The following is a 24,552-nucleotide window of genomic DNA, read 5'->3' on the forward strand; positions in this document are numbered from 1 at the left end:
GGAGTTGACACTGCTGTGGTTTTCCTTAACCTAAGTCCCAGTTTTGATATTTACTAACTAGATAACTGGGCTTCCCAGGTGGTGCTGGTGGTAAAGAACCCACCTGCTAATGCAGGAGATAAAAGAGACCTGATCCCTGGGAATCAGGAAGATTCCCTGGAGGGCATGGCAACCTACTCCAGTATTCTTGCCTGGAGAATCCCAAGGACACAGAAACCTGGCAGACTATAGTCCTTAGGGTCACAAAGAGTCGGACACCACTGAAGCAGCTCAACATACATGCACAGTATAATATAATGCAAGGTTAGTTGAACCTGTGAATTCAGAACCACAGAGGGACAAATGTAAAGTTATACTCAGATTTTCAACTGCACTGGGATACTCTTAATCCCTGTGTTGTTCAAGGGTCAACTGTAAACATTCTCACAACTAATGTAAATACAGACTTTTATCTGGAACTTCCCTCAATACAACCTACCAAATACCAAAAGTAAATATATAATTTTGAAATAACCATTACTGCCATAATATAAAAAGTTGATATTTATTGTAAATTTCTGAAATCCTTCATAAACAAACCATTATTTGATTAAACAAACAGTGGAAATTTTTGTTGGGAAATATACTTTTTGTACATTAGTATCAGAGAAATTCACATAACTGTATTCAAACAAAAGATCAATTTAGGTTATTTTCAGACCATGACTATATAACCTACGTTTAAAATACCACTGGTTCCCTCTGAACTGATATACTTCAGTGGTAAGTTCTCTAGTTCTGCTAAAAAAAATCATAGAAAACCAAACAAGAGCCAAACAATGAAGTTATATTTTGACATGGACTGCAGCTATTTAATTGTATTAATCTGAAGACTTATAAATAAATACACTGTTAGAGATTAGCACTGTGCAAGCTGTTAGCTATCAGTGTGAACCCTCCCTGCTTTTCTCTGGTTGCCCAGCATCATTTTAGTTCTGTCTCATTTATAAGTGGGTAAAGGTAAAAAAAATGCCAAGTAAGTACAAAGAGAAGTAATTTTTTGCATAGTATTTAATTTTTTATTACCAGTTTCTAATGTTTTTTCTCATGAGTAGCTATTAATAGAACAGTGTGTTTCTTTTTATATTTCTAGGTAAAGCTTCAAGGAAACAGTAAGAACATCTCCTATTCAGTACTACTTCATTTGAAAAAGGCTTAAGTAAACACTAATTAAAATATTTGGGATCTTAGTTGTGTCAAACACTTCTCTAACTGAAGTCCTTAAAATAAAAAGATTTTTTAAATTTTATTTTATTTACCTAGGATTCTAAGACACACAAGAAACCAAGAAGTATACCTTTCCTTCAAATTATACACTACACACATATTAAAATTATTGAAAATTAAATAAAATAATTAGAAGTTTCATTAAATACATGACTACTTGTAATAAATTTAGGAATTGAAAGCATTACTAGAGCACAAAAAAATTGCTAAAATAAAATTCTAGATTTTTTAAAAACAAGAAAGTCTCTTACTTATCTAAAAGACAATGATATATTTACTTCATTCTTAACTATTCAAATGGTTGTATTTGCAGAGAATTTTTAGGGCAGTGACACTACTCTGTGTGACATTAGAGTGGTGGATACATGTCATTTGTGTATTTGTCAAACTCATAGAATGTACAACATAAAGAGTGAACCCTAAAATAAACTATGGACTTTGGGTGATGACATGTCAATGAAGGTTCAGTGATTTTAACAAATATACCACTACAGAGCAAGGTGTTGGTAGCAAGGAAGGCTGTGTAAATGTGGGGGTAGAGGGTATATGAGAACTCTCTGTACCTTCCTCTCAATTTTGCTGTGAATCTAAAACTGCTCTAAAAAAATAAAGTCTATTTTCTAAAAGTTGTTTTACAACCTTAAGACGGACTGATGTAACTATGGACATAATGTGACTTTTCATTTTGATTTTAACTTGGTTTAATGACTATTTTGCCTTACATCTGTAACTGTATAATGGGGTTTTCTAACTGTCTAAAAGCTTTTAATTTACAAATAGTTGTCCGAGCTCCTATGAGTGCCACAGCCTCCTCCAACTATTACTTGGAGCCCCTGGATCAGACATCCTCACTATGAGGATTAGGAGAATATGTTGCCTCACCAGTTTAGGGACAATGCCCCTTGTCAGCTTGGAAGCAGTTATGGAATGAGAACGACGCCCCTTTTCCCTAGGCAACATAATTCTCCTAAAAGAAAAGGGGGGAATGAGAGAGTCATTTCCTAGGCAGGTTGATAAGAAGTCTAGGGGTCCCCAAGGAGAGAGAGGTCTGGGATATTCAAGGAGGAAGAAAGGACAAACTTTTTTCCTTTTTTTCCTCTACATTCCTTAGGATTATATAACAATAATGTATCCTGCCTGAGGACAGTTTGGATTAAACCCTCTGGCTAATTCTGTTATCTTAAAACATAAATTATGGGAGTAGGTCTGGTCTTTACAAGGATGTATCCTGCCTGAGGACAATCTTTGGATTAAACCTTCTGGCCAACTCTGTTATCTTAAAATGTAAATTATGGGAGTAGGTCTGGTGAGGTCTTTACAACCTCCAGACATTCTTTGGATTCACTGGAGAGTATGTAACTCCATTGCTAACACTAGCAAAGGGGGTACTCTTTTGCCCCCTTCTGATGCCTATGTCAGAAGCTTTCTCTATCTCCTTTATACTTTAATAAAACTTTATTACACACACACAAAAAAAAATAATAAAAAAAATAAAAGTTGTTTTAAATGACTGCCATCTGTCTCAAAGACACAAAATACCTCCACTCAAGGTGATTTCTCTTGAAAGTTCATATGAGTACTCACCAATATGCCATTTTTCACAAATCTAAAAAAAATTATTTCAAAACTCAGAGTGTCAGAGAGTACCTGTCAACACCTCCAATATACCGTAACTCTAGAAGCAGAAGCAAAGGGCATGTCAACTCTGCATGTTTTGTAGCTTGAGCAGGTGGTACTCAGGAAAAGGGGAATTAGTGTTTATTTGGGAAATCTTAACTGATGCCGGGAAAGATTGAAGGTGGGAGAAGGGGACGACAGAGGATGAGATGGTTGGATAGCATCACCGACTCAATGGACATGAGTTTGGGTAAACTCCGGGAGTTGGTGATGGACAGGGAGGCCTGGCCTGCTGCAGTCCACGGGGTCGCAAAGAGTCGGACACAACTGAGCAACTGAACTGAACTGAATGAGATACACAGACCAAGAATCAGAATAAAAAGGGCATACTTAAGTTACAGCAAAGTATACTTCTGACCTAAAATATCACTATTTATCTTTGGCATGTGTGGACAAGGTAAGAGGAAAAAAAAATGGAAGATGAATCACTTAGACTACCCATTAGCAAAAATAAAGTCATATTTTCCAAGATCAGGAATGGTGTTACTGATTTCTCCAAATGACTGTGTTTATTTGATCACAGCTTGTCTGACCAACTAAACTGAAATTATCCCTACATATTGAGTTGTAGTGAGTACCTGAGAAAAACTGTAACAGAAAATATGTGTTTGCTACATAATGTTACCATGTATGGTCAGTTTTAAAGCATAGGAAAATATTCTAATGTTGTGGATTATAGTAATTTATATTTAAAAAACTAAAAACAAATAAGTGATTATCATAAAATATTGAATTTGTTATTTAAGCTCATTTAATTCTGCTAATTAGGATGGGCTATATGGATGATAACCTTACAGAAAAATGTGTGTACACTGAATTTCCAATTAAACTTCAACCTTCTAGTGTTTTCGTTTATTCTACTCTTGCCAAAATGTAGTTTTCTATATCTGAGATTTCTTAGAGATAAATAGCTTATAAAGTCGCAATGTGACAACTTATGGGTAAATAATGGTAAACATAGGCCACAAACTTTCCCCAAATAAGAAGAGTTGAAGTGGTTCAATTCATTTTTGCTTTCTGAGGGAAAATATGTAGCAAGGAGTTAAAACAGTAGAGTTAAGATATAATCAATAATGACTAACACTGAAACAGTGGCAGTCTTCTATATGTCCACTTGTACTAACAGAGACTTGATATACTGGATTTTTAATATCTATGTAAAGCTTTAAAATACTCATAACCATTATATAGCAGTAACTATCTATGACTGATATTCCTACTGACTTTATAATTTATTTAGTTGCCCTACTGTCTAAAACATTTCCTTTACTTTGGATATCTGATACAATTCATCCCATTTTTTACCAAGTTTAATTTTTCTATTAGATCCATTATATTACTATAATATGTAATTAATAATGTAATTCATAAATAAATTAACAAATGTACTGATTTGTCTCTTTAAATTGGTAGCAAATTAAAATCATGTCTTCGAAAAGAATGTCAAGTTCGTCACCAAATTAATGTGCGGCATCTTCAAGATGGATTTAATTTGTGCCACTTAATAACAACCTTTTCTGGATGTGTGACTGTCTCTTTCCACTGGCTCACTGCTTCAGTGTTATTACTATCTTCACTTATCCAAATCTGTAAAGGAATAGTACAGTTATTTAACTTAACACAATAATAGTAACTGAGTTCATACAACTGATTATTCTCACTAATGAAAGACAACTGGAAGTTTGGGTTACCTATTTTCAACTAAACATATTTCCATTTTTCCAAAAGTTTGTCTCTTTGAAACTTAAATTTTAAAACACTTAACCTAGTCACTGAAGACTATTTTATATGACTCAATTCAATTTAAAAATTCAATGTGAGGTATTACAGAATCATTTCCTCCAAAACAGTTTTTAGTGTCCTTTCTTAGGCAATTAACCTAGAAGCTCAACTTAAGACTGATCCCAACCACTTAAAAACATTTTTGTAAATACTAATTCAGGCTAATTATAATTTAAATTGATTGGTGTGTGCTAAGTCGCTTCACTCATATCCAACTCTTTGCAACCCTATGGATTGTAGCCCACCAGGCTCTTCTGTCTGTGGGATTTTCCAGGCAAGAACACTGGAGTGGGTTGCCATGCCCTTCTCCAGGGTATCTTCCTGATACAGAGATTGAACCAACATCTCTGACATCTCCTGCACTGGCAGGCAGCTTCTTCACCAGTAGTGCCACCTGGGAAGCTGCAAATTGATTGGTAAGGAATGTGTATTTTAAGTACCTTTATATTAAACAAAACAGTAATTTTAATTGAAATCTAATAAATCTAAATGAAATCATTCTTGATTCACACTAAAAACTTTCAACGAACCTATCACTTATGTAACTTTAGATAACATATGTGAGTGAACTTGGGAAAACTGTAAAGCATTATGCAAATATAAGCTATCACATTATATGTTATGTACCATGGAGGCAAGGTGAACAAGGAAACAAACTTGAATTCTCAACTCAGCTATAGCACTAACAAATGACGTTACTTTGGAGTTAACTTCTTTGAAACTCGGTTTCTAATTCTTTTAAATAAATTTTAAGATAAATCTTAAATAAATTTAAGATAAATTGGAGCAGGTCACTCCAAAAGGTTTGTTTTTCAAACTTTTCTCTTTTAATTTCTTGGCCTGAAGAACTTTCCTTCAAATAAAATCATATAAAGAATCCCAATATATAAAACAGATAACAGGAAAGTGCTTTGGCTGATAGACGAGTGGGAGATCTTGATTCCACATGTGGCTACCAGACCAGGGTGGCTCCCCAAGGCGCCAGAGGGAATAGATAACCATCAGGAACCTTTCCACAGTTATTCTTAATTACACTCTCAACTGAGAAAGTGGAATCACCAAAAACATTATTCTGAAAATTATTTGTCAGGTAAATCTCCTATTCCATTCATACATGGTAGTTGAGACTTAATGATACAGGAAAACTTTACAGGTCCCATGACTTTGAAAAGTAGGCTAGTTATACTAATTCTTCAGTTCCAACTCTTTTCCAAATAAGAATAAATGAAGAACAACAAAAATGCAATATTTTTCACAAACATTTTAGGTAGAATATATGAAGTTAGTTAATATCAATCTTTGAAAATTCACATATAATTTGATGATTCATATAAAGTGCTAATAACATCTTGCTGTCAAATAGAAGCTTTTAAAACTAATAATACAGATTTTGGAATTTAAATGAGAGTCAACCAACTGTAATTAAGATAAAAAATAATATATGGCTAATATAATGTACCCAATAAGAGTAAAGAAAGAACTACAAAAGGAAACAAGTTCCATAGGATTGGCAAGTAAGCAAGTGTTATGCAGTCTTATAAAAATTACTAAGAATTTTAAAATAGGTTAATCCAGATAACAATATTGACTAAATAATATCACAACCACTCTTAAGATCAATGTTTTCTAGGAATTCAGACTTACCACAATGGAGCTAATAGCATACAAACATTAAAATGAACATGACACAATAAAGGAAGCCTTAAGAAATCTGATTCAAATACTTAAGAGTTTCCTCTTTCACAAGGAATGGGTCAAGGAGAGTATTGAAAAACTGATCTTTCCTACCATTTTTAAAGTTGAAAATCTCAGGGAAAAAAACTCATTTTAAAAATCCTGGTTGCTCACAAATTAAAACTACTTTTGTATTAAAGCCGAAAGTCTGACAAGATTTGATTTTTGTATTAAATTTTTTTTCCTGCAAACTTTTTCACAGTAACTTTTTTTTTTAGTTTTGCATTGAATTTAAATTTTGATGAAGAATTTCACTCTATTCAGCCTCAGTTTTATCCTGTATTCCCTTTGTTAACCAACTGTTTAAATGCTACAAAAGTGCAAGGAAAGAATATGAGATAAAACTGACTACTAACCTGTCCCACAAAGTGTCTTCTTCCTACAGAGCTTCGACTATAAAGCTTAATGAGAAAAATAATTTCTTTTTCACTCTGTATAAGTGGAAAAATCATAGTCTCTCCCCACTTTACTCTTCCATTGGAGGCCTTCAGTAAGCGTGTCTTCTTCTTATAAATCAACTCTCCTGAGCTAAACATTGCCACTTTCACAAAAAAACCTAAAGAATAAGAAATTTTGATAAATAAAATTTTAAATATATAGAGATATAATCCACATATTTGTCATAAAATAACAAGTACTTTTAAAGATCTGATGAATTACTGCCATAAGAGAAAACTTCTCTAGTAAACTTTACAATTAGTATTGTAATTTACAAATAACTACTGTCACCTTAAATGAATCTAATCTTCCTCTAGTGCCATTAAAGACTGGAATTGTCGGCATAAATAACAATCAGCAGTAAAAGAGTACACACTGAAAAGGATTATACAAAAGAGAAGTGCCAACTCTTTGGAGAGCTAAAGGAATTATTTCACCAATTTATATAAGTAAAATTATTTGCTTGAGACTCCAGAAGTTAAACACCTGCCCACTAGAGGAAATCTATTCTTTAAGTAAATTTGAGATGTAGAGCCTCCAGTAATGGTAAAATAGCTTATACAAACTAACCTCTCACAGATGATTATAAACTGGGGGAAAATATTAAAAACAATTGTTCAAGACACTAAACACAGACCAGAAACAGAAAGAAACTACAGTGGTGTCACCTCTTAAAAGATGGGAAGCACACTAAGTAAAATTTGGGTTTATACAGCGTTCACCTAAGCCTGCCCCCCAATCTGACACACAGTGCTTACAGCTCAAGCAGAAAGTGCAGTCTGACTAATTTGAGAAGTGATGGTATAGAGATGGAGCTGCTAGACAACAAGAAAGTGAAGAGTTTCCAGAAAGGAGGCAGCCACAAAGTGAGACCTGAGGCTGACCAATATTTATAAAATGGAGATCACTGGTAATCCTGATTGCCATTAGCCGTTTTTACTAAAGGAAGACACATGTTCATGTAATAAACTGCATTGTTTTTTCCTTGTTTCCTAGACTTAACCTTATATAGTCCTGGTAATTTAACTTATTCTTTTAATGCCAAGTTGGACTTCACTTATTTTTTATGATTTTTCCATTTACCTACATAAATAATGGTAGTCTATAGCTATTCTTTGTGTACACTATCCTTTCTGTTTTGATATCAAGAGTATGCTAACCTCATAAACCTTCTTTTTCCATCTTTTTTTCATGCTGTGGAACAGCTCATATAGAAAAGGAATTATATGTTTCTTGAAAGTTTAGTAGAATCTACCAGTAAAATCATCTTGGCCTCTGCTTTTGTTAGAGGTAGCTCTTTAACTGCTTTTACATGGTTACAGTATTGTTCTACTCAGTTTCTTCCCTCTTCTGAAGTGAATCCCAACATTTTTTTTCTTAGAAAATCATTTATTTTATACAGCTATTCAAATGAACTGGTATCATTATAAATGGTGTTGTCTTATTTTTGAATCTCTTATGAACTTGAAATTATATCCTCTTCCGTGTTCATGTTTTCTTTTATTTTTTGCTTGATCCAGCCTTCTATAGGTTTATTTTAATATTCTTTCCAAAAGAACAATCTTTTGGTTTTATTAATTTTGTGGGGTTTTTGTTGTCTCCATATTTATCAACTCCAACTTTAGCTGTAATTTCTATTTCTACTTTCCTTTGTGTTTGCTGTTGTTTTCCTAGTTTCTTGAATTGTGTTCAACTGTATTAATTTTCATTCTTTATAGTTACAGTGGGCATGATTGCTTCTGCCTACCTCCAGATATTTTCTTTTCTTCTACTAGGAATAAGGAACACTTTTACCCCCACTCTTAGCCCTTTAGGTAGGACTGACCTCAAACCTCCCACTCTAGGAGCAGTCATGTGAACCAGGGCTAGACAACCAAAATATCAGAACCTCTGAATATACTCAAAGGCACAAGGTGAGAAAGTGTTTTAAGGTTTGTGTTTTTTTCAAGATTTTCAAGGTGTGAGTTAGTTTTTTAAAATTAAGTTTCGAGTTAGCAGAATATCCAAAAAAGGGCATAGACGTAGAGAGAGAATACACCATCTAGGCTGGTGAAACATATCTGACAGTCCTCTGGACACACAACCTATATTAACTAACGAGATAAATAAAGAATAGCATCAAATGCAAGAAGGTCACAACTGGATAAGAATCAACAGAGCAGTGGGTAAACACAATGGCTAAAATTTGAAATCCAATAAAGTAATTTTAAGTTGAAAGTAAGTATATAAGTTAAATAATAAATGTAACTAAGATTATAATCTTCACTATAAGAAATGTAGGAAAAAATCTATCTGTTATAAATAGTTTCTGAAGATTTCACTTTAAACCACTTTGACATACTTACTCAAAGTTAGGGGTGTTGATGAACTTGGAAGGTACTGTGCCTCAAGAATTTGTAACTGAATTCTGCTATTCACTGCTTGAAAACAAGTCCCCAGTTCAAGTTCTGCATGGCAAACCTGCATATTAAAAAAGTGTTATTTGGCAATTAAGAATAAAGTTTGGGGATATTTCAAAATTCAAAAACAAAGAGCTAAAGCTAGACATTCCCAGGTGGCGCTAGTGGTAAAGAACCTGCCTGCCAATCTAGAAATGCGGGTTCAATCCCTGGGTTGGAAGATCCCCTGGAGGAAGGGATAGCAACCCACTCCAGTATTCTTGCCTGGAGAATCCCCTTGATAGAGGAGCCTGGTGGGCTATAGTCCATAGGGTCACACAGAGTTGGACACGACTGAAATGACTCAGCATGCACACATGCTCTTTACTGTCATACAAAGCTAAGTGTTAAAAGAGAATGCTAAATGTCATGGAGTCTGTCAATATAAAGTACTTACTGACTTTCATAAATTCTAATAATGTAAGTTTCACATATATACTGAACCTTCAAAATCAGGGAGACCAAAGACATGCAAATTTAAAAAAATTAAATTCCTAAGCAGTTTAAGTAGAGAAAATGTCAGAGAAATAAACACCACAAGAGCAGATTTTCAAAAGACTTAAATGTAGTCATTGGAATAATCTTTTCAAATGACTGAAATATGATAATATGATATATGAATATATGAAATATGATAAAAATGTTATACATGAAACACATCATTTGCTTTTCCAGTTGTAGAAATCAGAGGCAGTGCTATCAAAATCAGAAGACAAAGGATTACTACAATGAACAGATTTGTGGATTAAAAGTTGAATTACTATGCTAAATAGAAGTAAGCCAATGACGAAAATTGGCAAGAAGGAAGCTAGTGAAAGTGGTGAGGCAATAAATAATAAGGAAAAGGTCAAAGAAAATCTGAGGCAAACAATAAAATGAAGGAAACTCAGAAAGGGGTAGAAGCTAAAATGTGCTCTTCAGTATTGCTGACTAAGAGCAGAAGAAAGAGAGTAATCTGCATTACACAAGCAAACCTATTTACGTGGATTCCGGGGTGCTTGGAGTAAAAAATAAAAGAAACATAGTCAGCCAACACAAAAACATTACTGTTCACATGTTGAAAAGAGTAAATATAAGATTAAAGAAAGAACATAATGTTAACAGATCTCACTAGGGTCAGCATAGATAAACACAAAAGTCTTGGCTAGTGTTGATTCCAACAAAGCTACAGAACAGCTGATGGATACTGCATCAAGTGGTTTATATTTGATAATAACCCAGTATTCCCCAGTAACTGACACATGGATCAGTAAAAAAAAAAGAACCTTTTTATGTACATGCCATTGACTGAATCTTGGATAGTTTCTAAACATGATATTCTGTAATTGTCAAAATGGCCAAAATTGCTCATGCCTTAAGAAATCAAAAGATACAAAGTGAATCATTTAAAAGTTTAAAATCAACTGTTGAGGTCACTCCTTCTTGAAAAATCTAAAATGATGATAAAAGTTGTCTATTTGGCAATAATTGCCGAATTCTAATAAATAAAAGTGAATGTATTGCTCTTGCTCTTAATAAGAATGGATTAATCTTTTTAGGTGGACTAATTCAGTAGCCATATATAAAATACCTTTGCTGATTAAAAGAACAAATGCTACTGTCTATTTAAAAGTTATTTATTGTTTACAAAACACAAAGGAAACCAGGATAACATTTTTTCATTCATTTTTTTTCATTATGGTTTTGTACCCTTAATATAACAGATGAAAATACTGAAAGATGGCAAAACTTCTCTTACAGTTACACACTGGTAGAGTTCATTCTCACAAAACACAGCAGCATTCAGCAGTGGGTTTACCATTTCTTACTTACCATGGTTATTTCACAAATTCAATTTACACTCCAAGATATTAATTCAGATCATGAAAAACTATTCAAAGTGGTTTTCAACCTGACAATAACCAAAAACTTAAAATTCTAATCAATTAGTAGGTATATATTAAAAGCATTTTTAATGATCTCCATTCCTGAATAATGTATCATTTTTTAAAAGAAAAGAAAACCTTTTTTGTCCTTCCTGGAACGGCTGTTGAAAGTGAAAAGTTCAGCATAATTAGAGAAACCCCTTATCTGGTGATTTTTTAGAACATCTCCTTAGGGGGACAATACAGTGTTGATGAAAGATATGTTCACATATTGAGGTATATAGAGAAGTCATTCTGGTTTATATATGAATTAACTTGACTTTTATACTGATTAAAATAGTCCATTTGTGTCCTATCAAGTATATATTGTATATCAGATTTAATTATTAAAGCAAAGGGTGCACTGATCACAAGTAAAGAATAGCCATGTTAAAAATAAAGATTAAATCCCTCCTTTCCTGGGATGTCACTGTTGGTCCTCCTTCAATGATACGACTCCCTTCCCAGGAGCCAAGGCCGTATGGACTTACTGTGCACATGCTCTTTTTTCTTTTTTTCAAACCCTAAAGGAATGTATCCCTGACTTGTTTGACGTTCTCTATTCTGATAAGATGTTAAAACAGTGCTGAAAACCATGCTTCTTCTGAGCAATACCTCAGTTATCTGAGAGGCTGTCTTCCAGGCTATAGTCCTCAGTTTGGCTCAAATAACACTCATTTCTATCACAGATTGTTTATTGATTTTTTCATCAATGTGGTAAAATTAAGAGAGCTGGCTCTGGAATCAGAATGCCTCCATTCAAATCCTGATTCCCCAACAAAAAGCTATATAAACTCAGGCAAATGCTTCAAGGTCTTGGTCTCCACAATAGGGGTAACAAGAGCAGCAAGCTCACTAAGTTCATTGTGAGCATTAAATCACTTAGGACCAAGTTAGTTATATGAGAAGTTTCTTCAAACGTCAGATATTAAATAATTCTTCAGAGAAACCTTGTCTCTTGCACACTATTCAACACAAAATTTCAGTTGTCAACTATTTGTTAAGGTCAAAAGCTCTGTGGTGAAGAAATTAATAGCTCTACATGGAAGTTCTGCTGTTCATGATGTCACTGTGAAGGACAGATATCTAAGTGTGTCTCTTTCAATGTCACAATTAGAATATCAATTTTCTTCTTCAACACAGGAAATGAAGCATATTATTCTTGTTTTTAGTCAATAATATGAACAGTAATATAAATTTACTGATCCAAGATAGCCCAAAAGCCCTTCCTTCAAGCCATCAATCTTTGCATCCCTAGCACATGGCATACAAAATATTTATTAAAAAAAAAGTTTATAAAAGATCTCTGATATGCAAAATATAATTGTAGAAACTGTGCCATAATCATTCATTCTGATTCTCCAAGGCAGATTCAGATTATAATGTCTCAATTCCCCAGAAAATACATTTGCTGTATTATCTTCTGACACACTCTTCTGCTGCTGCTAAGTCGCTTCAGTCGTGTCCGACTCTGTGCGACCCCACAGACGGCAGCCCACCAGGCTCTCCTGTCCCTGGGATTCTCCAGGCAAGAACACTAGAGTGGGTTGCCATTTCCTTCTCCAATGCATGAAAGTGAAAAGTGAAAGTGAAGTGGCTCAGTCGCGTCCGCCTCTTCGCAACCCCATGGACTGCAGCCTACCAGACTCCTCTGTCCATGGGATTTTCCAGGCAAAAGTACTGGAGTGGGGTGTCATTGCCTTCTCCCTGATACACTCTACTAGTCTTTAAAGATTTAATCCATCAATTATCCATTTAAATAGTAATATGTGCCTTCTATAAAATATGGTTGCAGGTTATTGTCTACTAATCTAGTTAAGTGATAAACTCCTGTTACAGTGACAAAACAAATTTGCTATACTTTAACAGAAAATAGTAATCTAATTTAGCATGCCTTCATTCATCATTTGTTCTTTCCTATCAACCTACATACAAATATTCAATGCCAAGAATATGACAGGCTAAGGGTACAGTAAAATATGAAGGAAAAAGATGGAAGTTCAGGTCTTTATTTTCTTTTTAAAATAGTAACTTAAATAATTCTGAAAGTGAGTGAAAGTTGCTCAGTCGTGTCTGACTCTTTGCAACCCCATGGACTATACAGTCCACAGAATTCTCCAGGTCAGACTACTGGAATGGGTAGGTAGCCTATCCCTTCTCCAGGGCATCTTCCCAACCCAGGAATCAAACTGGCGTGTCCTGCATTGAGGTGGATTCTTTACCAACTGAGCTACCAGGGAAGCCTAAATTATAGTAAATGCTATAAAGAAAACAGATTTGGTATGAAAATAGAAAATAAAAGATCAGGAATAACAAGATTTTTCAACTCTTCTTGATTATGGTAATCTTTCGTTCTTTATTTTTAATCCCTAATTTCACTTCAATTCAGTGGTTCTTAAGCAAAGCTACACATGAGAATCACCTGAGTAGCTTGAAAATTACAAATACCTCTGGCTCACTCCTCCCCAAATTCTGATTTAACAGTTTAAGTGTAGGCATGTTTAACAGCTCCCCATGTGGTTCTAATGTGCAGCCAGCTTAAGAACCACTTCAAGTCACCTTAAATAATTTTGAAAACAGGTAAAATATAACTCCTAAGTAAACTTAAAATCACATGTAAGTTTGACTTTAAAAAGGGTTATGACTGATTTCTATATATGTTATCCTGACACAGAAGCTACATAATTAAATCATTAGGAATTTCTAGGCAACTTAAAGAGTGTTCAGCTGGTTAACTGAAAGAAGCAACTATTGGGCCTCAAAAAATCAATCAGCACTATAGATAATCACGTCCTTTACAAAAAAATACCAGCTGGAAGATCCTCCATTCTACTCAATTTATGGACAGATACAGTACCTACTCATGACTAAAACTTTCCTAATCTATTTCAAGGCAATCTCTCATTGAGTTTGGAGTTTATAATTCTTTCTTGCTTTTCCTATGTTGTCAGCTACATAAAAAAAAACAAAAAATAATTTTTTAAAATTATTCACTTTTAGGGTTATTATGTTGAAGTGCCCTGCTGTGCTTGGTCACTTCAGTCGTGTCCAACTATGCAACCCCACGGACCTCAGCCCACCAGGCTCCTCTCTCCACAGGATTCTCTAGACAAGAATACTGGTGGGTTGCCATGCCCTCCTCCAGTGGATCTTCCTGACCCAGGGATCAAACAAACCTGTGTCTCCTGTGTTACATGTGGCTTCTTTACCACTGAGCCACTGGGAAAGCCCATTATTTTGAAGTATAAAACATATATAAAACAGGTATTAGGAGAAGGTAAGCCTACTGTTACTTTTCAATGGAGAAAGAAAAGCAGCTCTGTTAACATTTTATCAATTTCAAAAAAGTTAAATAATGACATAATTATTACTTTTTTACATTACATTTATGTTGTTATTGTTTGAGAGCCTTCCTAATCCTTCAGTATATTCTCGTGCTCAAATTATACTCCCCCAAAAATTCATCCAGTAAATAATTCTAAAAATGTGAAATACTTTGACATTACATATTATATCACTTACAGAAACTTTTGAAGGTGGTGATATGTCCAGAGAGTAATCCATTTCCTGTGTGCTAAGAGTTCTGAGTGACAGTGAGCATTCTCCAATGGTTTTCTTCCTGGGAGTTTGGGTTTGAATCTTAAATACAAGTCTCACAGTTTGTAGACTTTGGAGTTTAATAGAAAATACAAAAGTTTCCATAAATTCAATATTCTAAAATAAAAATATAAAACATGTAAATAGCATATTTTAAAAAGGGTCATATGCCAACACAATATAAGTAAAAATAACATTTTATAACCTAGGAAAGGCAAATTTAATATTTTTATAATAAAAAATTTTTAAATGAAAATGAGAATGGCCATGACTTGTTTTTCCAAAATTTATTCGAGATACTATTCGTCTTAGTTTCACAAATCCTTCTAATTACTTAGGAATTTAGTCAGTATTAACACCAAGTTCACCAGAATACAGCTTTTTTCCTTTTTGAAAATGAGGTTGTTCTCCATCTTTGGTTCTGGAGCATCATTCCAGCTGTTCACCACAGTTCTTCAACAGTTAATGACAGTACTTCAAGACTCTCATGCAAGCTCTCTCTGTATGCAAAATCTAACTTGTTCACATTAAGAGACTTGAATTACTTCTTTAAAGGACCTAGTCTGTCTAATGCTCTTCCCATCTAATTTGGGATTCAATTTATCTTTACTCTTTCCAAAATGAGAATTGATCTCCTTGATAGAGAAGACAAGGCAAAATATGAGTTTCAAGTTCTACCTTCTCCAATAATCTTCCACTCCAGGCAGCAAGTGTTTTCCATGCGCAGACTATTTTCAGATGTTCTTTTTATTTTTTAAAACCTTGGCTTACTGTGAACTAACATCTTCTTGACACTAGACTGCTTTTTGATTGTAAACTTCCTTCTTTCCATCTTTAGTGAATCTTTTTGAAGGGGAGGTTTTTTTTGCCTTTAGATATCTGGGCAACTAACATCAATGTTTTAGATACTGTGCCCAAGTGTTCACTTTTATTACAATCACTTATATCTGTGTACAGAATTGTGTTTCTGAGAGTCTCCCAACTACCTGAGCTATCGTTTTCTTTCAGTCTCAAACCATAGATCACATCAATAACACAGTATACTTAAAATGTTTAATTTTTAAATTCATATGCAATGAGCTTATAAATGAAGTGTGCTGGTTTGCATTCTGTCATAATAGAGGACTCCTAAACAACTTGATAAATAATAAATTTTAAAATATTCCATGCAAGTTTTAATATGAGAACATTTCCCCCTAACTTTTCCCAAGTTGGCTTAGTTTCATTTGAAAATCAAAAAGTTTAATTTGGGAAATATTCATCTGTGAGTGTCAGGATTAAAACTAGAGTTAAGATTTATTTCCATCTAGACTTTATACAATGCATATTTTAATAAAGTAAGATCCTAATATAACACATAAATTTTGGTTACTGCCTTTTCACTTATTAAGAACATTTTCCCATGTCCTTAAAAACTCTTCCTAAGCATTATTTTCATGGCTGCCTAATATTCTATCACATGCTGTTATGGTGTGAATAGTGTCCCCCTGCTAAAAGTTATGTTGAAGTCCTAACCTTCAGTAACTCAGAATGTGGCCTTATTTGGAAATAGGGTCATTGAAAATGTAATTTGTGAAGTTAAGGTTACAATGGATAGGTGGACCCCTAATCCAATATAACAGGCATCCTTGTAAGAAGATAGCCATGTGAACACATAGAGACACATGGAGGTGAAAGTCACAAGCTAGGTGAAAATGAAAGCCAATGATTAGAATGAAGCCAAGGAATGACAGGGATTGTTGGTCATCACCACAAGCTAGGAGAGAGGCATGTTAGAGATGGAACAGATTCTCCTTCAGAGAAGCAACCAACATTGCTGGCACTTTGACTTCAGACTTCCTCCAAAACTGTGAGAGAGAAATATTTGTTGTTCTAAGCTACCTGGTTTGTAATACACCAACCATCAGTTCAGTTCAGTCACTCAGTTGTGTCTGACTCTTTGTGACCCCATGAACCACAGCACACCAGGCCTCCCTGTCCACCAGCAACTCCCGGAGTCCACCTAAACCTGTGTCCATTGAGTTGGTATGCCATTCAACCATCTCATCCTCTGTCATCCCCTTTTCCTCCTGACCTCAATCTTTCCCAGCATCAGGGTCTTTTCAAATGAGTCAGCTCTTTGCATCAGGTGGCCAAAGTATTGGAGTTTCAGCTTCAGCATCAGTTCTTCCAATGAACACCCAGGACTGATTTCCTTTAGGATGGACTGGTTGGATCTCCTTGCAGTCCAAGGGATTCTCAAGAGTCTTCTCCAACACCACAGTTCAAAAGCATCAATTCTTCAGTGCTAAGCTTTCTTTATAGTCCAACTCTCACATCCATACATGACTATTGGAAAAACCATAGTCTTGACTAGATGGACCTTTGTTGACAAAGTAATATCTCTGCTTTTTAATATGCTGTCTAGATTGTCTTAACTTTCCTTCCAAGGAGTAAGTGTCTTTTAATTTCATGGCTGCAATCACCATCTGCAGTGATTTTGGAGCCTAGAAAAATAAAGTCAACCACTGTTTCCAATCTTTCCCCATCTATTTGCCATGAAGTGATGGGACTGGATGCCATCATCTTAGTTTTCTATTTTAAGCCAACTTTTTCACTCTCCTTCACTTTCATCAAGAGGCTCTTTAGTTCTTCTTCACTTTCTGCCATAAGGGTGGTGTCATCTGCATATCTGAGGTTATTGATATTTCTCCCAGAAATCTTGATTCCAGCTTGTGCTTCCTCCAGCCCAGCATTTCTCATGATGTACTCTGCATATAAGTTAAATAAGCAGGGTGACAATATACAGCCTTGATGTACTCCTTTTCCTATTTGGAACCCGTCTGTTGGTCCATGTCCAGTTCTAACTGTTGCTTCCTGACCTGCAAACAGGTTTCTCAAGAGGCAGGTCAGGTGGTCTGGTATTCCCATCTCTTTCAGAATTTTCCACAATTTATTTTGATCCACACAGTTAAAGGCTTTGGCATAGTCAATAAAGCAGAAATAGATGTTTTTCTGAAACTCTCTTGCTTTTTCGATGATCCAGCAGATGTTGGCAATTTGATCTCTGGTTCCTCTGCCTTTTCTAAAACCAGCTTGAATATCTGGAAGTTCACGGTTCACGTATTGCTGAAGCCTGGCTTGGAGAATTTTGAGCATCACTTTACTAGCGTGTGAGCTAAGTGCAATTGTGCGGTAGTTTGAGCATTCTTTGGCATTGCCTTTCTTTGGGATTGGAATGAAAACTGACCCTTTCCAGCCCTGTGGCCACTGCTGAGTTTTCCAAATTTGCTGGCATATTGAGTGCAGCACTTTCACAGCATCATCTTTCAGGATTTGAAATAGCTCAACTGGAATTCCATCACCTCCACTAGGTTTGTTCATAGTGATGCTTCCTAAGGCCCACTTGACTTCATATTCCAGGATGTCTGGCTCTAGGTGAGTGTGAGTGATCATCCATCGTGATTATCTGGGTCATGAAGATCTTTTTTGTCAGTTCTTCTGTGTATTCTTGCCACCTCTTCTTAATATCTTCTACTTTTATTAGGTCCCTACCATTTCTGTCCTTTACTGAGCCCATCTTTGCATGAAATGTTCCCTTGGTATCTCTAATTTTCTTGAAGAGATCTCTAGTCTTTTCCATTCAATTGTTTTCCTCTATTTATTTGCATTGATCGCTGAGGAAGGCTTTCTTATCTCTCCTTGCTATTCTTTGGAACTCTGCATTCAAATGGGTATATCTTTCCTTTTCTCCTTTGCTTTTCACTTCCCTTCCTTTCACAGCTATTTGTAAGGCCTTCTCAGACAGCCAATTTGCTTTTTTGCATTTCTTTTTCTTGGGGATGGTCTTGATTCCTGTCTCCTGTATAATGTCACCAACCATAGGAAACTAATATACATGGTATACCATGAGTTTTCTCAGTCATTCTCCTATGGCAAACATTTAGATAGTCTCTAGCTTTCAGCCTATGAACAAAACTGCCAGGAATACTTTATATATATTTTGTTTGCATCCAAGTAGAAACACTATGTTAAAACCTGTAGATATTTGAAAGTTTTTTTCCTTTAAAAAAATTGTTTGTTGAGGTACAGTTGATTTACAATGTTGTGCTAGTTTCTGATGTACAGCAAAGTGATTCAGTTATATATATATATTCTTTTTCATATTCTTTTCCATTATGGTTCATTATAAAATATTGAATATAGGTCCCTATGCTATACAACAAGACCTTCTTGTTTATCTATTTTATATATAGTGTTTGTAGCTGTTGTTGTTGTTTAGTTGCTAAGTCATTTCCAACTCTTTTGCAACCCCATGGACTATAGCCTGCCAGGCTCCTCTGTCCATGGAATTTTCCAGGCAGAAATACTGGAGTGGGTTGCCATTTCCTCCTCCTGAGCATCTTCCTGACCCAGAGATCAAACCTGCCTCTCTTGTGTCTCCTGAACTGGCAGGCAGATTCTTTACCACTGAGCCTGCTAACCCCAAACTCCTAATTCATCCCCAACCCGTTTTCCCTTTGGTAATCAAAAATTTGTTTTCTGTCTGTGAGTCTGTTTCTGCTTTGTAAGTGAGTACATTTGTAATGTATTTTAGGTACCACATATGAGTGATATGATATTTATCTCTCTGACTTATTTCACTTAGTATAACCTTATTTTAAGGTTTTAATGTATATTGTCAAAATAATTGCCAAAATAATTTTATAGGCTAGAGTGCTCATGAAACTTTCCTAATTTTAATAAGCAAAAAAAGTAAAGAGAAAGCAATATGTAATTTAATTTGTATATGTATGAATATTAGTGAGTGTAAATTTCTTCATGCTTATTAGTCATCTGAATTACTTTATTTTTAAATGACATATTCTTATAGAAGAGAAGTTTCATTTGTATGGAAAAACAGTAACCTTTCAATCCATATTACAAGACAGAAATACAGATATATTTAAATTGAAACCTAGGATTATAAAACAAATTCAGGATCATAAGTCTTCCAGTTATGATCATGGAAAGTATTTAAAAGAAATTAACCACAATCATGCAATTATTTATCAAAGTCAACTGGGATAGGGGGAACAGAGGATGAGAATAAGATACTTACTTTCCTTACATACAAGAAAAGTAAATATTCTCATCAGATATTACTCTAAAATATTTTAGTGATTAAGATTTTCTTTTTAAAGTGCATCTTATATTGGACAATGAAATATTAAGTATTTCTGAGGCTCAAAATTCTTTAAAAAAGCAAGGCATACATAATCTGTAGTTTCCCCAAAATAAAACATTTTCATATTATAATTCTTTACATAGGTTAAAGTGACAAACATGAGGAAAACATAAAAAGATACTGAAACACAAACACTTACATTAGAGCCTTCCTTGACTGAAGATTTGAAATGCACTGGTTTGGGCAATGTTAGTATTCCTTTTACAGAAATAGTAGGAGTATCTCCATACCTAGAGGGCCAACTTAAATCTCTGCACTAAAAAAAAAATATACAGTTTGAGTTTTACAAAGGACCCTGACAATATAAATATTTGATACAGTTTTTGAGTTAATGACAAATAAAACTATAAAAGTAAACTTTAATCTACTGAGATCTTTTGTTTCATCTCCATTAAAATAATCTGACAATGTTCTACACACCATATCAATTTTCCTCTTGAGGAAAATATGTTCTAATCATATCTAAAGATTTATTTTCTTTAGATTCTTTATTAAATACTATTTTCTGCAAAATACTATAGAACCCTAAATTCCAAAGAAGATATTGACCCATTCTCCTGAAGATAGCAACAGTAGATGCTTATAATTTACACCCCTAATTATTCAATTTTGTAAGAAAAGTTGATATTAGCTACACTAACTTACCTGTAAAACTGTGATCCAGATCTGTTCTACTGAAGAATTATAAAACACTTTCACATTTAATCTCCCCCAGTCTCTTTCATCTCCTGATAGAGTAATTGTGTCTGAATTGTAAATGGACAAAAAGGTTTCAATTACTATGCAATCCTTCCAATCCAACTGAGCTTTGTACTGTGTTCAGTCACCCAGTCATGTCCAACTCTTTGGGACCCCCGGGACTGTAGCCCTCCAGGATCTACTGTCCATGAGATTTTCCAGCCAAGAATACTGGAGTGGGTTGCCGTTTCCTCCTCCAGGGGATCTTCCTGACCCAGGGATCGAACCTGCCTCTCTCGCATCTCCTGCACTGGCAGGCAGATTCTTTACTACTGTGTTACCTGGGAAGCCCAACTGAACTTTGATACAATCCAATTTTAAGAGCACAACTGAAAAATGCTATAATTATTTTTTTAAGTTGTCAGTTTACTAAGATAAAAATCATACTTCAATGCCTTTACTGAAGTGCTAGTAGAAGACATACTATAAAAAAAATAACTGGCTTAAAATCTAAACCCAATTATAACCCGAAGAATTTAAGTTAAAACTAAGAAGTCTTTCCCAAATAACACTTGATACGGTTTTAAAACTGTATGCTTCTAGAAATTCCCTCACTAATATACTTTAAAACAAACAAATGATATTTACTTTTTAAAATGCCTTTATGCCTGAACATTAAAAAATACATCATCTGATCTGAATATTCATATGCAGATAACACTGTCAATATGGATAAAATCATCTAAACTTTTCTTAAAACCTTATCATAAATATATTCAAATTACTATTGGGTAGAAATAATTCCCTTAAGGATATAAAGTAGAATGATTTATTCCTTACCCAGGCTTCTGTTACTCCCCTGAGAATTTTTCCTCGAAGAAGAGCTACTAGGCACACTGGACAACGAATCATGTCTCTAAAGATAAAATTCATTTTTAGTTAGATATTGCATATCAGATGTTAAGGATTCTGAAACTTATGCCTTAGCACCCACTCTAGTATCAAACTGAGTGCTAACCATTCTGACAGTGTTACCGCTCAGAATTTTCCACTTTTAGACAGGAAAGAGGGAAAAAGTTTTCTCTATATGTGTTAATCAGGAAAATCTTAAATCCCTTACTAGGTAATACATGGCAAAGGCTTTGCTGTTTTTGGTTTGGTTTTGTAATAAAGAGGAAGAGATTACTGTTTCTATTTCATACTTGGAAGTACTAATAAAAGTCAGAATATATTAATAACAGGAAGTGCCCTATTACCAAAAAACCTATAAAGCAGTAGTTATCAAAGCACAGTCCCCTGGGCCAGCAGTTATCCGCATCACCTGGGAACCTGGTAGAAATACAAACTCAGGCCCCAGTGCAGAGCTATTGAATCAAAACTTCTGGTGGTGAGGCTTGGCAATCTGTATTTTAACAAGTTCTTCTAACAATTCTGATGCACATTAAAAACAAACTGGTGCTATCAAGAATTAATTCTGCAAAAAATTAACTCAATTGAGGATGATTAAGAATATATTTCCATTTTAACATATGCATATACATTCACACAGAAAAAGGCCCACAAGTATGTATTTTCAAAATTCTCAATTCTATTTCAAAAATAGAACAGTGTTAATATTAATAAAGTTCTATATCTCAACAGAAATACTAATATTTACAACTAGGTAGTTATATTCAACAAGGAAAATTAAATAATAAGCATTTTTAAGTATACCATTTTAAATTCCAACTGCCTCAAGACCGCCTCAGTGCATACCATGAGAGAAGGAAAATTCTATTTTTTTAAAAAAGAGAGAAAAACTACTGTCTTTTAGTATTCAACTGAAAGCTTCCTGAAATAATACACGTGGGAAATGCCAAGTATTTATTCTTTAAATATTAGAATAGAAATGTCTACAAAAGATACATAACATGTTGTTCCTAATGAAACATATATGAATTTTACCATGAAAATAAATGACTGCTTATAATTAAATTTATATAAATTATTTACCTGAATGAACCGCTGAGATGAACTTGTAAGATCAAACATAGACTTGCTTAGCCCAGGGGGACTGGGAAGTCTGTTGGTCCTTAAGTCACAAACTACAAAGGGACATAAGAAAATTACTTATTTTTATAGTAAAGAAGAAGAAACACTGGCAGTCTACTTAATTACCATGAACTAAATCTCTACAGAAAAAATAGCATAAATATGTGATGGTGTAGTTGCTAGGTCATGTCTGACACCTGTGACGCCATGGATTGTAGCCCACCAGGCTCCTCTGTCCACGGGATTTCCCAGGCAAGAATACTGGAGTGGACTGCCACTTCCTTCTTCTCCAGGGGATCTTCCCAACCCAGGAATCAAACCCAAACCCGCGTCTCCTGCATGCAGACAGATTCTTTAACGCTGAGCCACGAGGCAAGCATAATATACGCAAATCTACTTAAGAGACAAAGCCTTCCAATGAAGATAAAAAAGTTGTTTTTCAATTATTTCACTTTTGTTTGAAACAGAAACCAACACAAATCAAACAACACATTTTCACAACCACATCAAATATCAACCAGGATGTAAGTCATCTGTACTAAAAGCAATTCAACTATTTAATGAGCACTTATTATATTAAAAATATCAATATTGAATTCCATGTACTGTTATATTTCTAGTCTGTATTTCTAGTGTCCTTTCTAAACTATAAGATCCTTGAAGAATGAAACTCTGAATAATAATGGTATAGCCTAGCACAGTGCTAAAATAAACATCTAAATAAATACTTCTACTTTATTTTCAGTACCTCACCCTGAATTTAGTGGTTGAGAGAGCTATATAGTTTTTTTTGAAAAACAGTGAAAATTTTGTGAATCGGATATGTATAAGATAGTCCATAATTGATACAGTCTCAAATATTAAACTAAAAAGTCTGGTAATCACTTAGGCATTTTTTATTTTTTTGTTTACATTTCTAATCTCATCATTAGTTTCCAATTTCTCATTTTCACTGAGTAGAACAGGAAATAAATACAGTTAGTAAATTCTTGTTGTAGATATGAACAGACAGATGTTATATAAAATATGTACAAAATCTAAAAATTTCTTTAAAAATAGGACAAACAAAATGGAACTTAGAACTACCAATATACAGAACTCATTAGTCTTTCAATTTTTACATTAGATATAAACCATAGAGAAGTTATGATGTGATTTAATCATATCACTTCTGAAGCCAGCTTTTCTCTTTATTTTTAAATTGTTTTTCATTTCATTTCATTCATTAAATTGTTTTTCATCGTAAGATTAATCATTTCTTTCAGAATCTTAGATTTAATTAGATTTCTACATTTGTTAAAGAGGAAAAACAAAATATTTTTCATACCTGATCCATATAGTCTTGTTGCTTCAGAACGAGGAGGAAAGCGCCGACTCAAATCAGGTGACACATGCTGGTACTTATAGAATGGGTTATATACATCATAGCTGGGTCCATGCTGGGCTGAACTGGAAAGTTCTGCCTTTCTATCTCCAAAAGATGCTCTGGCAGATCCTGAAAGCAAGTGTTTCTAAAATTTTACAACATCCTTTTCTTGGAATTATTAGCTAACAACTGGTGCACCCAAGGCAAAGGGGAAAAAAACTTACTAACCTATAACAAAACAATATACATACAATATGTAATTTCACTTGATATAAAGGTCAGAAGCAGAAAAAAACTAAGCTACAATATTTAGGGATATGTGCTTAGGTGGTAAAAAGTAAAAACAACAAGAAAGTATGATTGTAACAACTGATATTTTGATTAAAGTGACTGAAAAGGGGGAAGATGGAAGCTTTTGCTTTGCTGGTAATACTC

The 24,552-nt window shown here is 34.4% G+C and overlaps 1 protein-coding gene across 8 annotated transcripts in view; it reads right to left on the bottom strand.

Moving 5' to 3' along the window:
• Positions 1-525: 525 nt before the first annotated feature.
• Positions 526-24,552, bottom strand: part of TC2N (tandem C2 domains, nuclear) — a 73,106-nt gene continuing 49,079 nt past the window's right edge. For 7 of the 8 annotated variants that reach the window (XM_061159304.1, XM_061159301.1, XM_061159303.1 and 4 more), the window contains 9 exons: positions 24,079-24,246; positions 22,713-22,804; positions 21,561-21,636; positions 20,688-20,788; positions 20,182-20,298; positions 14,762-14,953; positions 9,243-9,357; positions 6,816-7,015; positions 526-4,530 (listed from right to left, as the gene is read on the bottom strand). In XM_061159304.1, coding sequence (XP_061015287.1) covers positions 4,420-4,530; positions 6,816-7,015; positions 9,243-9,357; positions 14,762-14,953; positions 20,182-20,298; positions 20,688-20,788; positions 21,561-21,636; positions 22,713-22,804; positions 24,079-24,246 — 1,172 coding nt within the window. In that variant the 3' untranslated portion in view covers positions 526-4,419. Of the gene's footprint in view, positions 4,531-6,815; positions 7,016-9,240; positions 9,358-14,761; positions 14,954-20,181; positions 20,299-20,687; positions 20,789-21,560; positions 21,637-22,712; positions 22,805-24,078; positions 24,247-24,552 lie in introns of those variants that run through there. The other variant, XM_061159306.1, reaches the window with a different exon arrangement.

Source organism: Dama dama, chromosome 13 (assembly GCF_033118175.1).
Source record: "Dama dama isolate Ldn47 chromosome 13, ASM3311817v1, whole genome shotgun sequence".
Taxonomy (NCBI): Eukaryota; Metazoa; Chordata; class Mammalia; order Artiodactyla; family Cervidae; genus Dama; species Dama dama.